Genomic DNA, 18,265 nt, shown 5'->3' on the forward strand with positions numbered 1-18,265 from the left:
CATTCATTAAGTTAAAAAGAAAAGTTCCAAATGGACTGGAAAGGAGATGCCGTTGGAATTATCTCATCCCATATGAACTGTTTAGTGAACTTTTGTTCCATGGAGATCCTCATTCAATGTCCCTTTATCATCTGTGGCATATAGAGTGATTGGGGGGCCTTCTCTATTTTGCTGCCCAGATCTTGGAACACTTTGCCTATCCATTCACAACCTGGTTTTTGATGATCAATGTTGGTTGGTTGGTTGGTTGGTTGGTTGGTTGGTTGGTTGGTTGGTTGGTTGGTTTTCCTGTGAAGTCCTGATGTAGCCTTGTTTTGTTTCCATTGGCTTTATGATTGATTTGTAAAGTATGACATTCTATTTCATTAATTTTATTGTGAAGTGCCTTAAGGACACTTTGGTTAGAAAGCCTGATGGGGAAAAATTAACAAATAAATAAATGTTTATGGTGATTGATAATAATGAACTCGATATCTGAGCCAAGGAATGATATATTGACTTATTTAAATAGTGGAATTGAGGCCCCTCAATTCCAATGGGTTGAGACAAGCACAAAGTGGAATGTTCATTAACAATGCATGACTTTTCCAACAAGTCTGTAGAACCATGCATATAATATCTGAATCACTTCAACATACCAAAACAGCAGCTTCCCCAAATTTGACCTTATAGAATACAGCACCCCATAGATTATCACCCAGACTCCGTGCTGCGAGGTAGTGTCACTTGATCTTTTTTGAGTTCTCATTACAAAGAAACTAATCCCAATAAATGTCATCTTAAGTCAATTCTGAAAGGTCACACTCAGATTTATTTTACTGTGCATTTTTAGGAGGCCTTATTCAAACTATATTACTTTTAAAAATAGTTGGGATTTAAAAGTTTAATTAGCCAAAAGAAAGGATGCCACTGTTCTGGATATCAGAAGGCAGATACATTAAAAATCTCTGTTTAGTCTCCGATTCTGTTAGGAATTTAATAAATCAGCAAGATACAATTGTGGCTTCTGTTGTATTGATCTGCAAGTTCAGAGGAGATAATAAAAAAAACTGGTTCGTAGACTTAAGAAATGGAATTACTTTTCTTGGAATATTTTCTGATCTCAGTTCACCCACAGATGGTTTTAAGACTCACCAAAGGATTTACTACTGGCTGCCCTTACCACTAGGTCTATCCTTATCCAAAAATGTATTTAAGCCAGAATGAAAGGTGGAACTTGAATAAAGAAAAGGGACCATGGTGATAGCAGCAAGAGAATACAAACAATGATGGATCCATTAGCTTTATCCTGAAGCCATAAAATATTAGCAGGTTCAAAAGAGCTGCTATTTAACTATTTGCTGTACAGTTATAGAGCCTCTCTGCCTGGTTGTTTTGAAATGTGAGTTTAGTACATTGGACAAAACTAAAACCTGGTGTTTTGAATTATCTGAATTCTTAAATTCTCAGCATGGCCCTGTGTCCAGTTTAATAAACAGTAGGTAGGCAGCTGTGAACAGTCCCAGTTCCCAAATTAGGGAGAATTGCTCTGAAAAACTGTATTTTCATGAAAGTATCTTTATCTTTGTGGGGGGAGGGGGGAGGACATAAAATGAATCTCATTTCCTCTAGACAAGTAAGTCAGTTCAAAAGTGGGATGCGTTGCATAATTAAAGATGGAATAAGGCAAAAAGACAAGTGTGTGTGTGGGGGGGAGAAATGCATCTGGTGACGGGAGGAAGAAAAGTTCATCTCATTATTTAGACCATAGAAATAGGCTTAATCTGGAAGATATATAATACAGAGAGAGCAGAGATCATCAGAGGACCTGCTGTTGTCCATTAGCAATTTGGGGTAATCAGTAGTCTTACTGCACACATCTTACCTACTGCTCGGACTGGCCCATGACCGTCCCCTGTGAGGTGTACGGACCAAATCCCTCATCATCATGCTTGGATTCAGTGCTGGATATAAAACTAAAAATGATAGAAATAATTTAACCGTTCTGCAGTCTCTCCTGATAGACACCCTGAAGCAGCTTTTGCTGTAGTCATACCCTTCCTTGCGCTTAATTCCACTGAAGGCAGGCCTTAAATCTTCCTAGCTCTTGCTTGCAACTTAGAGCAAGAGAGATCATGGCAGTATTTCCTAAGTTCAGTGGTTGCTTTATTTCAAGACAGTTGAAGTCCCTGCTTAGCTGGCTTTTCTCCTAAAAGCTGACTAGTTTTACTCACTCTCCTTTCAGGATTCAGCATTATCTTTGGTACTAACCCCAAACCACTTGTCAAATTCTGTGTACACTGGCTTATGGTCAGTTAGCTTTATTTCTCCCAACTTCTTCCTCACTGCTAAGCTCAGCTCGTCTCTTGAAAGCAACTTTACTATGAGCCACAGCAGCTGACAATGTACGTAGAAAACATCTCTGTTGCAAAGAGAGCAAAGTAATCCCTTCTTGACACAGTAGCTTTTTAATTCTTTTTTAATTCTTTATTTATTTATTTTTATTTATCAAACTTGATCACCACCCATCTCCCCCACACGGGGGGACTCTGGGCGGTTTACAATAAAACAGGATTAAAATTCAGAACAATTACAAATACAATAATATAATAAAAATAGAGATATGTTCTTTTTAATAATGCACTGTTTTATCTAAAATGACCCCAAGTATAGTATTTGCTTGGCAGTGACTTCCTGAGACAATGAAAGTTTTGACTTAAGAAGCAAGCTGGAGGATAAACAAAGGTGGCTCTAATGTCCACAGGGTATGTGGGTTACCTTGGACAGATGTAGACCTTTGAAAATAATGGTCTGACATCCAAGGCTGATTATGTGATGACAGGAGGCATTCTTGCCCCAAGCGATACCTAATTTTATAACATGTTTGTTTGTTTGTTTGTTTGTCAAATATCTCTACTGCCCATCTCACGACGACTCTGGGCGGCTATATTGTAGACTAAAAATGCTGTATAAACTATGCAGCGACAAAAGGATTAATCAGTGAAGTACAGAATTGCCCTCCCTTAAAGCAATTTGGATTGTCATTGAATCATAATTTGAGAAGTGAGTAAAGGCCATTTGGCTCAATTTTCTTCCATTTACCTCCATCATCCTTGTTCTTTTTCCCCAAGGCCAGTTTTTATGGAACAGATGAACGATAGTCACAAGCAGTGCCTGTGGGCAATTGCCTTCAGATGAAATCGAGACAGCAAGCAAAATCCCTGGGTCCTAAGCTAGTTTAGTGTGGAATAAGCATTTATAACTAAACTTAGATAATGAAATCTGTCAAAAGCTAGGTGTGGACAATTTAAGTACCAAATCTTCCAAGAGATACTTTTCTGTTCTGAAGGTCCACACCATCCTTTCTTTCAACTCCACCCCTGGGATGGAGTTCTGAAGAAAGGGATTAGCATCAGGTTACCTTACTGTAAACTTTGTCAGATGATTCTTAAAGGAAAACAAAGGATGACAGAATAGAATCCATTCAAGTTGCTCCATGAATGTACTACTGGGACTGACTTCCAAAGCATGGATACCCAACTTTTTGGAACAAGGATTGCATAAATGTTTTGTGGAATATGTGAGCGGCCTGCTATTTGCACAAGAGTGTTTGGGGTGGGTGGGCATCAATTGCATACCCATATTTTAAAAGGTAGGGAACCTTGATTACTTTTGAAGGATAGGCACTCTACTCGGTGATAATAACAACCTACTTTATTCCTCTCACGCCTAGGGGCAAAACTGTTTTGTTCCTTCTTAGGGAAGGTTGGTGGTTTTATTTTGGTCTAGACTGCAGACCACAGGGTTTAAAGACCATAACAGGGCTTTAAGGCAGGAAATGAAATGTACTTGAGTATTTTTTATTTGGCCATGTTCGGGTTAGGATTGTTTCTTCTCTTTTAGTGCCTTCAAGTCAGAGTTGTCTCCTGGCAACTGCCTGGACAAGTCCCTGCAGTTTTCTTGGCAAGGTTTTTCAGAAGTGGTTTGCCATCACCTTTTTCTTTCCAGGCTAAGAGAGAGGGATTTGCCCAAGGTCACGCAGCTGGCATCATGCCTAAGGCAGGACTAGAACTCACCTTCTCCTACTTTCTAGCTTGGTGCCTTAACCACTGCACCAAACTGGCTCTCATTTCTGCACATATAAAAGATGTGCTCTGGGCCTAAAGCAGGACTAGAACTCATGGTCTCCAGGTTTCTGGCCTGGTGCCTTAACTGCTACACCAAACTGGCTCTCACTGCCTTCAAGTCAATTTTGACTCCTGGTGACTACATGAACAAGTTCCTGCAGTTTTCTTGGCAAGATTTTTGGAAGCCATTGCCTGCTTCCTAGGGTTGGGAGAGAGGGACTGGCCCAAGGTCACCCAGCTGGCATCGTGCCTAAGGTGGGACTAGAACTCATGGTCTCCTGGTTTCTAGCCTGGTGCCTTAACCACTGCACCAAATGGTTCTCGGGGATAAGATGATATTTTATTCCACATATGGAAAGCCAATTCAACTGTCAACTGAATCCTACTTTAAATCTAGCAAGAAAACCAGTACACCAAAGTGGGTCTCGATTGGATTGGTTATACTGTACTAAAGTTCCATGGAATTGTATGAAATTGTTAAAAAATATAGATGCGTATCTCATTAGGGCTTTTCAGTGAGCCAAGATTTAAATGAACAAATAAATATTTGATACAAACACTTTCATGGCCTCCCAAAGGTGTTCACAATATGAATGCCTTTACAAGGGTGCTTCCTTTCTATTTTCTCTGCTGTTTCAGCCAGAAATAAACCCCAAGGAGCAGATTTTTGCAGTGCTTTTAAAGTTATTGTTAAAGAGACCTTCATTTCTTGTTATATGGTTTATTTACCTTTATCAGCTTTTATTTAAGAATTTGATATTGTTCTATTATGGCAGTCTTTGAACTTATTCCTCCACCCCAGTTTAGAGAAAATAGAAGTGATACTCCCCAGACACTTAGCTCTGTATTCTTTAGGAAATATGGGACCAAACCCACTGCTTCTATTAAAGTCAGCTCACATTTCCTCCCTCAACTTTCTCCAACCTGAATTCCATTTTTCTCATTTCTAGAATAGAAGTAAGCAAAGGGTGGGTGACATTCTTGATCCAGTTCTCCTTCCCTCTCCCCTTTTGATTTGTTCATCAAGGGCTGCTAAGTTTACTTGCAGTTCTTATTAATTTCTGCAGAGTTTGTGCAGAAATTCCAATTAGATGACTCCCTTGCTGTCTAAAATGTTTTGACTTTTCAGTCCATTTCACATTTTCTGTACCTGACTATATTAATTTTCTTTTCTAGTTTGTGAAGTACAGATGACTGGTTTTATCATTGTGTTCTACATTAAACTTAGCCAAAGTCCTGTTATTATTTTCATTATTGCAAATAATTCCCATCTCTGGGAGATGGAGAAAATCTTTTCTCTCTTTGTATTGCCTAATAAAGCTTTTAAGTGTGTGTGTGTGTGTGTGTTCCTCTTTCTCTCATAAGGTGATGCTAATGACCCCTCTTTTTTGTCCCCAGTGCTTTCCTGAGGAGGAGTAGGAAGCACTGGGGTATAGGAAGTCCAAAAAGCCCAGTTTTTAAAAGATGCAAAAATTCCAGTTTTGAAATGGATGTCAAGTTTTGATCGGGGCAACTCTTCACTTGATTTATAGAGATGGGAAATTAAAATGCTGTTATGTCTTTTGAGAAATGCCATCAGCTTTTAAGGCTGGAGAGGGTTATTTAGAAGATTTATTGAGTGCAGCAAAGTGACTATCTCTTTCAAGGAAAGATTGTTGTAAAATTACTGGTAGGTTAGGATTTGAAGTTCTCCTGCATTTTGCGAAACCTAGAAGTAGTACCTTTTCCAGCTAGGATTTACAAGCTAGGTACATCTTCCCTTGCAGGCATCAGTTGAGTTAGTGGAGTACTGTTGTATTTTAGCTGTTGCAAGAACAATAGTCATGCTTGACAAAGCTTAAAAATGAATGAAGGCATTTACATTATGTTTGCATATTGGATGCAATATCAGTGCATTTCTACATTGGCACATTTTATTACAGTATCAAAATGAGCTCTAAGTGGATTTTACAACTAAAAAGATGGTCTGCATTTTGTTTGTTGCATATTATCCTTTTCTGACTATTTTTTTTAGCTTCTATTATATTGCAGGGAGGGACCAGCAGGCAGAGATATTTGAAATTTATTCCTAATTACAAAAGTGGCAGATTTACTGGCCCCATCTGCCTATGCCTAGGGATGTTTCAGCTAAAATTATTAAAGGCAGAAAAATGACTAAATGGCTACTTCTTACACTTCTCAGACATGCCCGTCCTTAATATATTTTAAGATAGCAGGTGAATTCTCTTTTTAAAAACTGCATTATATCTAGCTGAACCATCCCAAACATGAGTTAGAGAAATACAGGCAGAAACATGGGAAAAAGTAATAAGGTCAACTATAAGACACGCTAAGGTCACATTCATGTAAACATGGTACATAGATTAAGAACTTCAGCAGTGCCCTGCTGGATCAGTCCCCTGGCCTATCTAGTCCAACGATCTGTTCTCACAATGGCCAGCCAACTGCACAAGGAAGTCCACTAGTTTAGACCATTTAGTTTAATTACACACATATTTGGGAAGAGAGCCAGTTTGGTGTAGTGGTTAAAGGCATCAGGCTAGAAACCAGGGGACTGTGAGTTCCAGTCCCGCCTTAGGCACTAAGCCAGCTCGGTGACCTTGGGCCAGTCACTTTCTCTCAGCCCTAGGAATCAGGCAATGGCAAGCTACTTCTGAAAAACCTGCCAAGAAAACGGCAGGAACTTGCCCAGGCAGTCTCTGAAAATAGGGCATGATTGAGTGTGTGTGTGTGTGTGTGTGTGTGTGTGTGTGTGTGAAGGATTAAAAGCAAACTTCAGGTGTCTGCTCCCATACCACCATGCAGCTCTGCTTGTAAATCCATTGGCTACTAACCCAAGTTGAACTGTCACTTTCCCTAGGCCACCATTGAGGCAAGCTCACACCACAGTCCTTCCAACCAACCTCTTTCCCTTCCTCCACTTTTTCTCACAACCATAAAGAATGTCCACTTGTTTAACGACCACTCATTCAGCAACCATCTTCCCTTCTGTATTCTGAGGCTGCCCAGAGTGACTTTCATAGTGAGATGGGGGGGGCGTATAAATTTAATAATAAATATTCTCATGGCCCATAGAAAGAACACAAGCTCAAGAAGGTGCAGTACTGTCTGCTCACTTATCCATGCAATCTTTCCTTTGGAAGCGAGGCCAGGAGGAAAAGAATAGCAAAGCAATCTCTTGTCCACAATCTTATCAAAAGCTGGGGCCAGGGTAGCTGCCTGTCCAAAAAAGGAACAAAGGATATAAGTTGTGCCTTGATATGGAGACTTTTATAGTGACACGTGTCACCATATGGTGAGCATCCCACCTTGCTTTTTGTATCTAATTCCTCTTTAGCCACTTTGATGACATTTTGGCTCCAGCAGAAAGGATTGGATGTGCCAGATAAGTCTGTCTGAAGCGACTTGTTCTCTATTGTGTTCCGACAGCAAGGGTTTTCTGTACACCCAGGATACCTAGCCTCAAGGCAGCATAAATCAGCAGAAATGTCAAGAAAATTTTGGTACCCTGTAGACATTTGTTTTCCTTGCACCCTCAATCTCCAAAAAGTTCTATGATTGAGGGGAGCAGTATATATGAGACTGCAAATTTGTGAAACATATACCATCCTCTTGTTTTGTAGACCCCTGACATTGATGGTCCATTTCTTTCTCCCTAAAATATTTATTTCACCATATGTGTAACAGCGCTGCTTATTGTGCTTCTATAGAAATCTCCCCTCAGCCAGTCAGCACCCAAGAGCTGTGCTTGATCATGATTTGCCTTACCTTCTTCATAGTACATTCTACGCCAAAGCAGCCTTGGACATGTCTTTCCCACTTTGAAGACCAAATTACTGCTTACATTTCTTGAAAGCAGTAACTTTTGACAATACAAATGGCAGGCATTGAGAGCAGGCAAGATTCAAGAAGAAAACTTGATAAACATTTTTACCCATATTCAGTAGGACCCTGGTTTTCATTGGGCCTCCTGTCCGCATTTTCTTTAGAACAAACGTGTGTTGTTCGTATATATGCATATATACATACATGCATCCTCCTGCTGTTTCTTTAGATTTCCTCTATTTTTATCTTACTTACAACCATGTAAAATGATCAAACTTGTCTTAACATAGTTTTTAGGTTAGAGAGAAAATACGGGAGAGGAGTCTCCCAGCCGTTTGATCTTTAAAAAAAATATATAGAACTATCTAATATCTGTCTGCCTTTGTTTGAAGTGGGCTCCTCCTTATGCAGAAAGCAAAATGCTCTGCCCAAAAGGAGCTTGTCTTGCCTTGTCAGCGGTTTCTCTCCTTCCCACTTACCTATTTTATTTGTATTTTCACCTGTTTGCTTGTTCTGTGTTATGGGCTGCTACCAGATTAGGAACCTAATGGGGACCCAGATGAGTAATGTTTCTCTGTTGTACAGATTTTCACCACCACCTCTACTTTATTTTACTGTATATAGGATCTTGGTCTGTTCAGCTTTTGCCTTTTCTATGAAGAAACATGTGGCCTCAAAGGATTGATTTCCTGGAGTGCTACATGGATCAGACCTATCTAGTTCCCTCATTCATACACATAACCTACATCTGTTTCTGGCTTTGCCTACCAAGGGCTGCCCTTCTTTGTTTCGCTAATTCTAGAAGACACTAACCTCCACTGAAAATTATCCAACCTGGGCTATTCATCCCTTTTATATGGCTTTGCCTTTTGATGGTTCATTCTTATAGGGCCTACTGATGATATGGGACTTCATCTTTATGTGCTGCAAATAGTCCCATTACAAGAACTGCTAACTAAACAATTCCAGCTTCTACATTTGCAGTTTATTTGCAGAGATGTTACTATGCTGGCATAATACAGGTGATCCTTGTTTAACAACCACTCATTCAGCAACCATTTGAAGTTACGACAGTGCTGAACAAGTGGCAGTTACAACTAGACCTCATTCTTACAGCCTTTGCAGCATCCTGCAGTCACGTGATCATGATTTGCAACCTTCCCTGCCAGCTTCCCACGAGCAAAGTCAATGGGGAAGCCAGCAGAAAGTCACAATCACGTGAGGCCCTCGCTTAACGACCCACAATCCTCACTTAACGATGGCAACTGGGAGTGGCAGAACTGCCATTGCTAAGTGACATGGTCACATGGTTTTTCAACTTATGACCACGTCACTTAACAACGGAGTTTCTGGTCCCAATTGGAGTTGTTAAATGAGGACTACTACCTGTATCCTTCAAAATTTTTGCATGGAGTCTCTGCTTTTCACAACTTGGGGGGGGGGGGGCGTGTTCGGAATCATTTAAGCATGTTATGCAAGCTGAAGTCAAATTGACAGATTACTAACCCATCAGTCACAGTGACTTCATGGAAAGGATTAGCCTGTCATCCATTTTGTAATAGAATCAAGGAGCTGCAGCTATGTGTTTTGTCAGTACTATACGTGAATGTATGATGTTCTGAGAGTATCCAACATGGGAAATGGTCGAGAGAAAAGAATGATGAATTCTCAGAAAGTTGGTTTTGGTAGCTTAATTAAGAGTTGATGAAGGAACTATTCACTGATACTTCTGAAGCCATGTGTTGCCCAACAAATGTTTAATTCTCTTTTCAATGTCTACCATTAATTTATCTCCTCAAAGAGATAAGCTGCCAGATTTATTGCCAAATTGATAAATTGTTCATTGCCGTGTGATTTGAGCTGATGTATGAGATCTACATCAAGCAAAAAAGTTACTTATTCCTTGAACGTCCTGGACAATCAAGCCACTAAGCAAGTTTAAGGAAATAGCATGTTTGTATTAAATATGAATATATTCATCCTGCTTGTATTGCAGTTATGCCTGATTCATACAGGGCTCTTAGTTAAGGTGGGCCTTCCCTGAACGATGATTATGCATTGTAATAATTGCTAAGTAAGAATATTTCATACTGAATTTGCTGTTTATGTTGTTTCATATCACTCATCTGAGGGATGTGTAGGAATAGGACTATTTACTACTTCTAAATTGAAGATCCTATCTCTTTATATTGGCAATGTGTGTGGGGAATACTCTGCATGTTGGAACCATTCTTGTAAGGGTTGGTGAATTTCCTCCTCTTGAAAAGCACAATGCTTCTCTTTCCTTCCCAAAGCATCTGGATAGAGGGACTTCTTTAACACTTTCCATAGCACTTAGCTGTCACCTGCCACATCCAAGAAGAGAATTCAGTGGAAGTTTTCCAATGCTTTTATCACCCGTTCTTCTCCGATCAGGCAAGCAATTTATTGCTGATTGCAGGACCTCTTTAACTCTTCCTGGCAGCTGCAGTCTAACATTTCTGTGATCTAACATCCATATATGTATGTGTGTGTGTGTGTGTGTGTGTGTACGTATATGTGTGTGTGTGTGTGTGTATATTAGATAATCCTTTGATATGAACTTTGGTCTGGTTGAAAACCTCTTGACATTGCAATATCCATCTTTTAAAATCTTTACACCTTTTTTCTCCTTTTCCTTTATATTCCAGATAACCGAAAAGTGACTTTGGAAAGGTCACGTTCCCGTCAGAATGGAACTGTCCTGGCGGTATGATTCCCCACCCATCATCCCATGCCAAAGAACTGCTGTTTTATCTACTTTAAAAGGAGACGTGGTGTAAAAAGAGTGCGACGCACCACCATGAGCAGAAATTAAACTGAAAATGAATTTTAGAAAATAGAAACCAGAAGAATAAATATGTATTTTTACAAACCTTCCTGTGTATAAAAGAAGAAAAACAACTTAGTGTATATTATGAAGAAAAGCTTCAAGAGCTCAAAGCAGTGTTAAGATATCAGGTTCTGTTCCTTTCTCTCTCCTTAGTATTGCAGTTGTTAATGGGCAACTAAGAATGCAGACATGATTCACAGAGTTATTTGCAGCTCTCATAAATGATGTGAATGACAATTTTTCTGTTTAAATTAACAGCATCAAGAGATCAGGTCAGCGATCCGGTTTTAATTCTTATTTTGACATAAAAGGAAAATCTGCATACTAATAAATTTAGATGAACTGATATAGCAGATAAGACACTGTCTTTTGCAAACACAAGGGAACAGTATCTTGTCAATTTTTCTCAAATCCTATTTCGGGGTTTAAGCACGATAGATTCAGCTCTTTGGGTTTCAATCAAAACTTTATTACAAATCTACAGCCTCAGTGGTGGAAAGATGCTTATCACTGCTTTAAACAAGATCATAGGATTGAACCAAAGTTAAACTGTACCATTTGCAGAATAAGTTTTAACTATATTTAAAGAAGGATTTTTTAATTGGACACTTATATAAACTTTGTATCTACGGTTTGAGAAAAATTCTTAGCAATTTTGAGTTTTCTAGTATTTTATTATCTCTGTTTTAAGTTTCAGAGTTTAAATCTATCCATGAGTAAGGAATCAAAATTGATTTCCTTAGGTTTACTCAAACAGACTCTACACAATCTTTGGGCTAGAATAATAATAATGAAGAGAGAGAAAGAGAGAACCCTTAGCACCACTCACAAGCATATCACTCCCCTATGTCTTTGGACTATTTTGACCCATACTTTTTATGGATTAGTCCAATGATTATCAACCCCAGTGGACTGAGGATATCACACTTCTGCAGTATGTTGTAAAAATAACTTCTGTCACAGTGTGCATGCATACATGTGTGCATATTTCAGAGAATGAAGTGTCTCTTTTAGGAAAGAATGTGCTGTCTTTATTGCTGATGATTACAGAAATATTCTTAGAGGTGCAAAAAGTTACCTTACAGCAATTCTCACCACTAAGTTTACAGAAGCAACTCTGAGGCACTTTGAAGGTGGTGGAGGGAGGCTATTACCATTCTAGGTGTTATTTAAAACTCAGGCAAACCACAACAAAGACATCACACCACTGCTAAGATTCCTAAATACAGTAAGTTGTTTCCGAACCACTACCATATACATCAGTGGCCTACATTAATGCATGAAGTTTCCATTTTAATTTTCTGAGCTATTTCTATGCCTCTTAGAACATCAGTTACAAAAAAAAAGTATAATAGATACCTATTTTATACATTGTTTGCTTATTGAAAGCCTATTGCTCCTGCAGGGGCTACAGAGGAAACTGACAATGTATGTCTTCCTTGTGGAGAGATTCTAGATGAATGCTATCCATAATTTCCCTATTAGCCCAAGAAAAAAGAACATTACTGCCCACTCTTATATCAAAGAACACAGAGCAAGATGAAGATCAGGTTTTATCCTCTTACAGATTGTAACCACTTACAGTAGACAACTGATCTAAGATGACCTTGTAATCTTTCCAGCTAAACAAGGAGATCAAACTTGTTTGAGGAGGTTGCAATCTCTAGATTCAAAACCTGCATCTCATAGGTACTTTAGGCTCATCTATCAATGTTGGAGTTCCTTGCAAGTTCAGCTTTATGAGGAACCAAAACCTTGAGGGTCTACTTATATCTGCCGTAAAGTTCAAAAACTCATACTAGTTTCACAGGGAATGGATAAGATCTGTTGTTTTGTAGAAATAGGATGTCAGCTCAGCAAATGGTACACTTGACATTTTGCTACAGAGCTTTCCAGGAATGACTAATAGTTTTAGTAAAAGAGAAAGCATTCTGAAATTATCTCCCACTCTGTAAGAATTTATTAATAAGCATAAAGTAAACAATGATGTTCTTTCACTATCAGTCTAATTTACATTTCTCTAGCACACACATTGAGACTCAAAACTTGTTTAATGCATAAAATCAAAGTGATAAGTCATATGAATGTACAAGGTGTTTTCTGATGTATAGTGTTTTCAAATAGTGCATTGAAACTCAAAGATGACATAAGTAATTTCCTAGAAATTGAAAGCCAAAACATCAATGCAATTATCAGAGCATTTATAAGCATAACCTTCTTTGCATGTTACAGATTTTTTTCTGTGCCATTAATGATTATGGCGGCATTATTTTTCATTTCCTGCCATTTTGCTGGTGAGCAAACCAGTAGTTGGCAACCGGAACAAAAATCTAAAAAGGAGCAAATGCAGAATATCATCTAAACATGTTCTGGTACTTCAGTCTTCTCAGCCCAATCACTCTGCTTTTGGAATATTTTATGTAAATTAAGGGGCATGTACCTTAATAAAGGAAAAAGAAAAATATATATTGTGAATAGAGGATATTTGTATTTATAAAATCCAAGAAGTATTTTCTGAACTTCATGTTGGATCATTGAATCTTTTGATAACTTTTTATTCACTTTAAAGATTCAAGGTTTTTTTTTATAAAAACAAGAACAACCTTGATTTTGCTATTGATGTGATTCCTGTTTTGTCATATGTTTACTTGGTGACCTAGCAAAATGTAATCTAGAAGTCGAAACATCTTCTAATCTGTCCTTGCCTTATTTGCTAATTTCAAGAAGAAAAAAGTACCAAATAATATATTCATCACTCTCAAAAACACAGAGACATATAAATGCATGGGCATTCACATCTGCACGCATATAATTCATATATATTTATGCACAGGGAGAGACATTTAAAAGAATAAACCAAGAAAAAAGTCAGAAATTAGTGGAGACGCTCCAGGATATTCATAGCATGTAGAGCTATTTGCAAGTATTATCATTCTAAAACTTCCTTTAGGTGTATGAAATAAAGTTAAATTCTATGGTTCTATACCCTTGGGTAGAACCTACACCACACACAGAGAGACACACACACACACACTTTCGTTTTCTTGAAAATAAGTAAATCATTAGTAAGATCTTGCTCTGTACTAGTCATTTTTCAAGCACGCTTAGAAGACTATCCAGTGCACCTCACGTAAACATAGTTTGTGCTTTGATCTTGCAACCACCATATCCAGCATTTAAGTGATAAAATAAAAACTTGCCAAAAGCTAAAAGGTCTTGTAGACAATGCTAACTGATTTTTTTGTAATCAAACCACTATGAAAAATTTATAAACAAGTCACTTTAAACAGCAAGCTTCTGAATCTGTGTTACATATGTAGATGACAGTGACTGAAGTTTACCTATTACTTCTGACCACTATTTACAGCTTATGACACACACACACACTATATACAGTGTACGTGGGTGTGTATGTTTGTGTATGTATGTATGTGTGTGTGTGTGTGTGTATATATATATTAATTAATTAATTAAATGTTGTATACCTAGATATTTAGCCACACACACACACAATCTATATATACTATGTATGTATGTGTGTGTGTGTATGTATACACACACACACACTCACACACACACATACACTACCTCAGAGTGCTGTTTTGATTCACGCAGACCATTATTTCTTCCTCTCCTTCTCAATTAAAAACAAACCAACAAGCCACACTGGGTGAGAAAGTTTAAATCTAATACATGCCTCAACCCCGGAGACCTGAACTGGATTGGGACCACCATGAATTGGGGAAGATGGTTTCCCTTTCTCTCTTCACATTGTGTTTTCAAACTAAATCACCCCATTAATATATTATTATAGAAATGAAGATAAAGTAATAAATAACACATCTCCAGATGTTGCCCCTTTCCTATTAGGACATAAAGAAGAGCTAAAAGAGGAGAATGGCACAATTCTGGAAAGCAACTCAATATGAAAATCCAGTCATGTGTAGACCTGATCCAGTTGGAGTGCTCCTCATGAATAATTTTAGACAAGTCCATGTTTGAAATCCCATCATGGATCTGTAGCATCTTAGCTACTTTTCTCCTTTGGTATTTTTGACATTACAAATTTAATTTGACATGAGTTTGCTCATGTTCCCAGACTAGGAACTGGTTCAGAAGACACAGTTTCCCCAGAGTGAATAGTCCTCATATTTGAACCAGGTGTTCACAGTTTTTGTTGCTTCCCTGACTGCTTTTTGCTGGCATCCTTTCCAGTAAACTGCCAATTTTGTTTCTGCCACAACTTACTGTTTTTTTGTAAAAGCAAAGTAATATTCAGGACATTAGCAACTAAAATAAATAACCTGATAGGCCTTGGTTAGGCTCCGGGGTTTAAATAAGAAAACGTGTGTGGTATTGGCTACCATTCTTCTCCATGAATCTGCATTTTAGGGAAAATATATTGGTTCCATTTTAATAGCAAGAAGAAAAGAAGCAAGGCAACTGAATTTAAATAATACTTTGTTTAGGTAAAGTTCATCAAAGGAAACAACATTTCAGCAGCACTGATTGTCAGACATGGGTGAAGGTCCACAGTTTCCCCAAATTGTCTGGAGATACTGAAATTGGTCCTATAACAGATCAGAATAAAAAGTGTTAAAACTATTTGACCCACTAATCTCCACATGTTTATACCCGTAAGGTAGCTAGACTGATAGAACTGTTTGCAATCCTCCTATAAAAGTTTTTTTGTTTAATTAACGGAAACAACCCCAAATGTCAGAAATGGCCCCTCTACTGTTAGTCTGTCACTGCACCTCCCATAGCATAGCATAGCATAGCAGTCAATGCTGGAAGCATGTATATGTATATGTATATATCAGTATGTTGAAGTCACTTTTCCATTCTACAGTGCTGCTTCCAGCATTATTCTAAACCTATATTAATCACTAATGCTATTATGAATAGTGAAAGCCTCACTATAACACATGATATCAACACATAAGTAGGACATGAGGTATTGGTATGTATATTCTAATATATATAAAGCTGTGTATGCAGCCATAGGTATGAATTATTACTATGCTCTAATACTCAAAAACGTTTCATTGAACAACTGAGTAGTGTGAGATTAGCAAGATGCTATCAACACAACGTTGCATCTGGGATCCTTATATTGGTTTCTGTTAAGCCCAGCAGATGTGAAAGACCAATTATTTCCGGGGACATCCTTATAATCAAAAAAGTTCCATATATATACATCGGGGGGGTGGGGGGAGGGGAGAATCCACGTCTCATTTTGAACTGGGCTGCTTAAATACTGCATGGATGTCTAAAACCATCTTTGGGCTTCTGAGATACTTGATGGTTCCCACATCTGCATAAATACCTCTGAAACAACAACCACAACCCAAAAAAAATACCAGATTCCATTAGACACCAATAGTTTTCTGTGACCTGGCTATAATCTGAGCTCTGATTTCTCATTAAATAATCTCTTTTCAAGCAATTCCTCCACATGCTTCTCAGGATGCATGACAGGAGGTATATTCCCCAGATCTTTGTATTTGCTAGTTATGGCCATGGATCTTTGCACTTTAAAAAGTTTGAAGAAAGAATTTTAAGGCTGGGAATATGTGCGCTGCTCATTTTTCCATGTTTCTCAGTGAACAGCTTTACAAGCTATATTTAAATTTCAGCCTATTAAAAATTAACTTCTAGGTCTCATCGATTTCAATACGCATTAACCACAAAATTGTGTGTTGGCTGGTATTAAATATTTTTTTTATAAGAATACATTATAAATATGCACTAAAGAGCCTAAAGTATTTCTGTCTAATGCCAACATTCCTTATTTGCAAATTAAAACTTGTTTTGATTATTTTGGAGATGGGTCAACAACTGATCTTCTAAACTTGTTTTTAAAAAATTGCTTTTGCTTTCAAATATATTGTGTATATTTTATATTTCTTAACACCTTTATAGATTTGGGGGTTTGGAGGGTGATTTGTTTTTGTTTGTTTTTGTTTGTTTTAAATGCCTAAGTATCAAATGTATTTGTTTAGAATGGAGAATGTCTTCTGTAATAACTAATTTTTTAAAAATCTAAATGATTATATTCTTTTTAAACTGTCAGTTGCTGGTGGTACACATTAAAAATATAACAATGCTGTTATTGAGCACATTAAAATCAGTCTGTTTTATTTCAAATGCATTCCGTTACTGAGATTTTTGTGATAACGTAATAAATGTCACCATTCAGTTTCAAACAATTTATGACACTAAAATGAATGCTTAAGAATCAAAGAAGTAGTTTGATAACGTAATAGAAAACTTTGAACCAGAACCATTTTGAGAAGAAATCTTATTCTGAAAAATGAAGATTTAGATATAAAAGAGAGTTGTTTGCCAGTCAGATCATCCAGGTAAAGTTATTTGCCAGTCATCCATATCAAGACAGCAGCGTGTAAATCAGCAACCAGATTTCAGTTCTGCAACAGACATACCACTGCAAACTTTCCGAGGACCATTGCAGGTGAAATCACAAAAAGCTGGTTTGTCTTCCAGAAAACTGACATTTCCTGGAAGTTGTAGATATTGTTCCAATGTTGAAGATGAAGTCCTATCAAGAGGCCTGGCTAAAGAAGGACAGAATCTGACGTTACATAAGAACCAGACATTATTGGGACAGGAATTCCTATTCCTAGAACTCATAAATGACTCTAGTTTTCTAATGGCATAGAGTTAGAGTTAACTCAGAACAAATTTATTCTTCAATTTTGATACCCATATTAAGGGATGGTAGGCCCTGATGCCAAATATCCCATTCAATCTGTTGGAAGGGAAAAAACAGAGAAGTTAATTCCTCCCCTTTCAGGATCTTGTCCCCACTGGGTGTAATGATCACAGAAGACAGCAACATACAGTGCAACAAATGTGGTTTCTCAGTTCCAACACAAATAACGTCCATTAGAGATACAGGTAACTAATCAACATGATGTTCCCATCTAAGGTAAGCAGAGCAGTTATCTAAATGCTTATTCAGATAATTCCCAAAAGTAGTCTTGCAGCTTCTTGATTCCAGGAAGACTGTGTAAAAGATGTCACAGGCCACAAAAGCAAATAAAATAGCACAGTAGAGATTTGCTCCCTGCCATAAATCGCAATAGGAAAGAAACCCTTCAAATTAAAAATGGGGGAAAAAAATCCTTCTCCCATCATGTCCATGCAAGTCCTGTATGATTTTTACAAGTTACTCAGCTTTAGATCTCCCAGGTAGAACAGATAAGCTTCTGTTAAAATTCAAGAATTGGGAACCCAGAAATTTCAATGGAATTTTAAAACTTCTGAGTGTAAAAATTCTTGTTACCCTAAGCTTCTGCATTTCAGTATTATGTTGGGGGTGAAGGAAGATGTGGTTGTGGTTGTTTTGCTATTGAAACAACTAAAAAATAGTGATAGCCTTGTTACACAACCCATATCTACTCTCTAATCTTGCTATAATGCAAACTTATATTTATATATGGTAATAACAGTAGTGGCA

General features: G+C 37.7%; 1 protein-coding gene across 1 annotated transcript in view; it reads left to right on the forward strand.

Moving 5' to 3' along the window:
- DIAPH2 (diaphanous related formin 2) overlaps positions 1–16,932 on the forward strand; it is a 265,682-nt gene extending 248,750 nt beyond the window's left edge. The window contains exons 28-29 of the mRNA XM_063313683.1: positions 10,601–10,659; positions 14,653–16,932. Coding sequence (XP_063169753.1) covers positions 10,601–10,659; positions 14,653–14,670 — 77 coding nt within the window. The 3' untranslated portion in view covers positions 14,671–16,932. The remainder of the gene's footprint in view (positions 1–10,600; positions 10,660–14,652) is intronic.
- The last annotated feature ends 1,333 nt before the right edge of the window (positions 16,933–18,265 follow it).

Source organism: Candoia aspera, chromosome 12 (genome assembly GCF_035149785.1).
Source record: "Candoia aspera isolate rCanAsp1 chromosome 12, rCanAsp1.hap2, whole genome shotgun sequence".
NCBI classification, from domain to species: Eukaryota; Metazoa; Chordata; class Lepidosauria; order Squamata; family Boidae; genus Candoia; species Candoia aspera.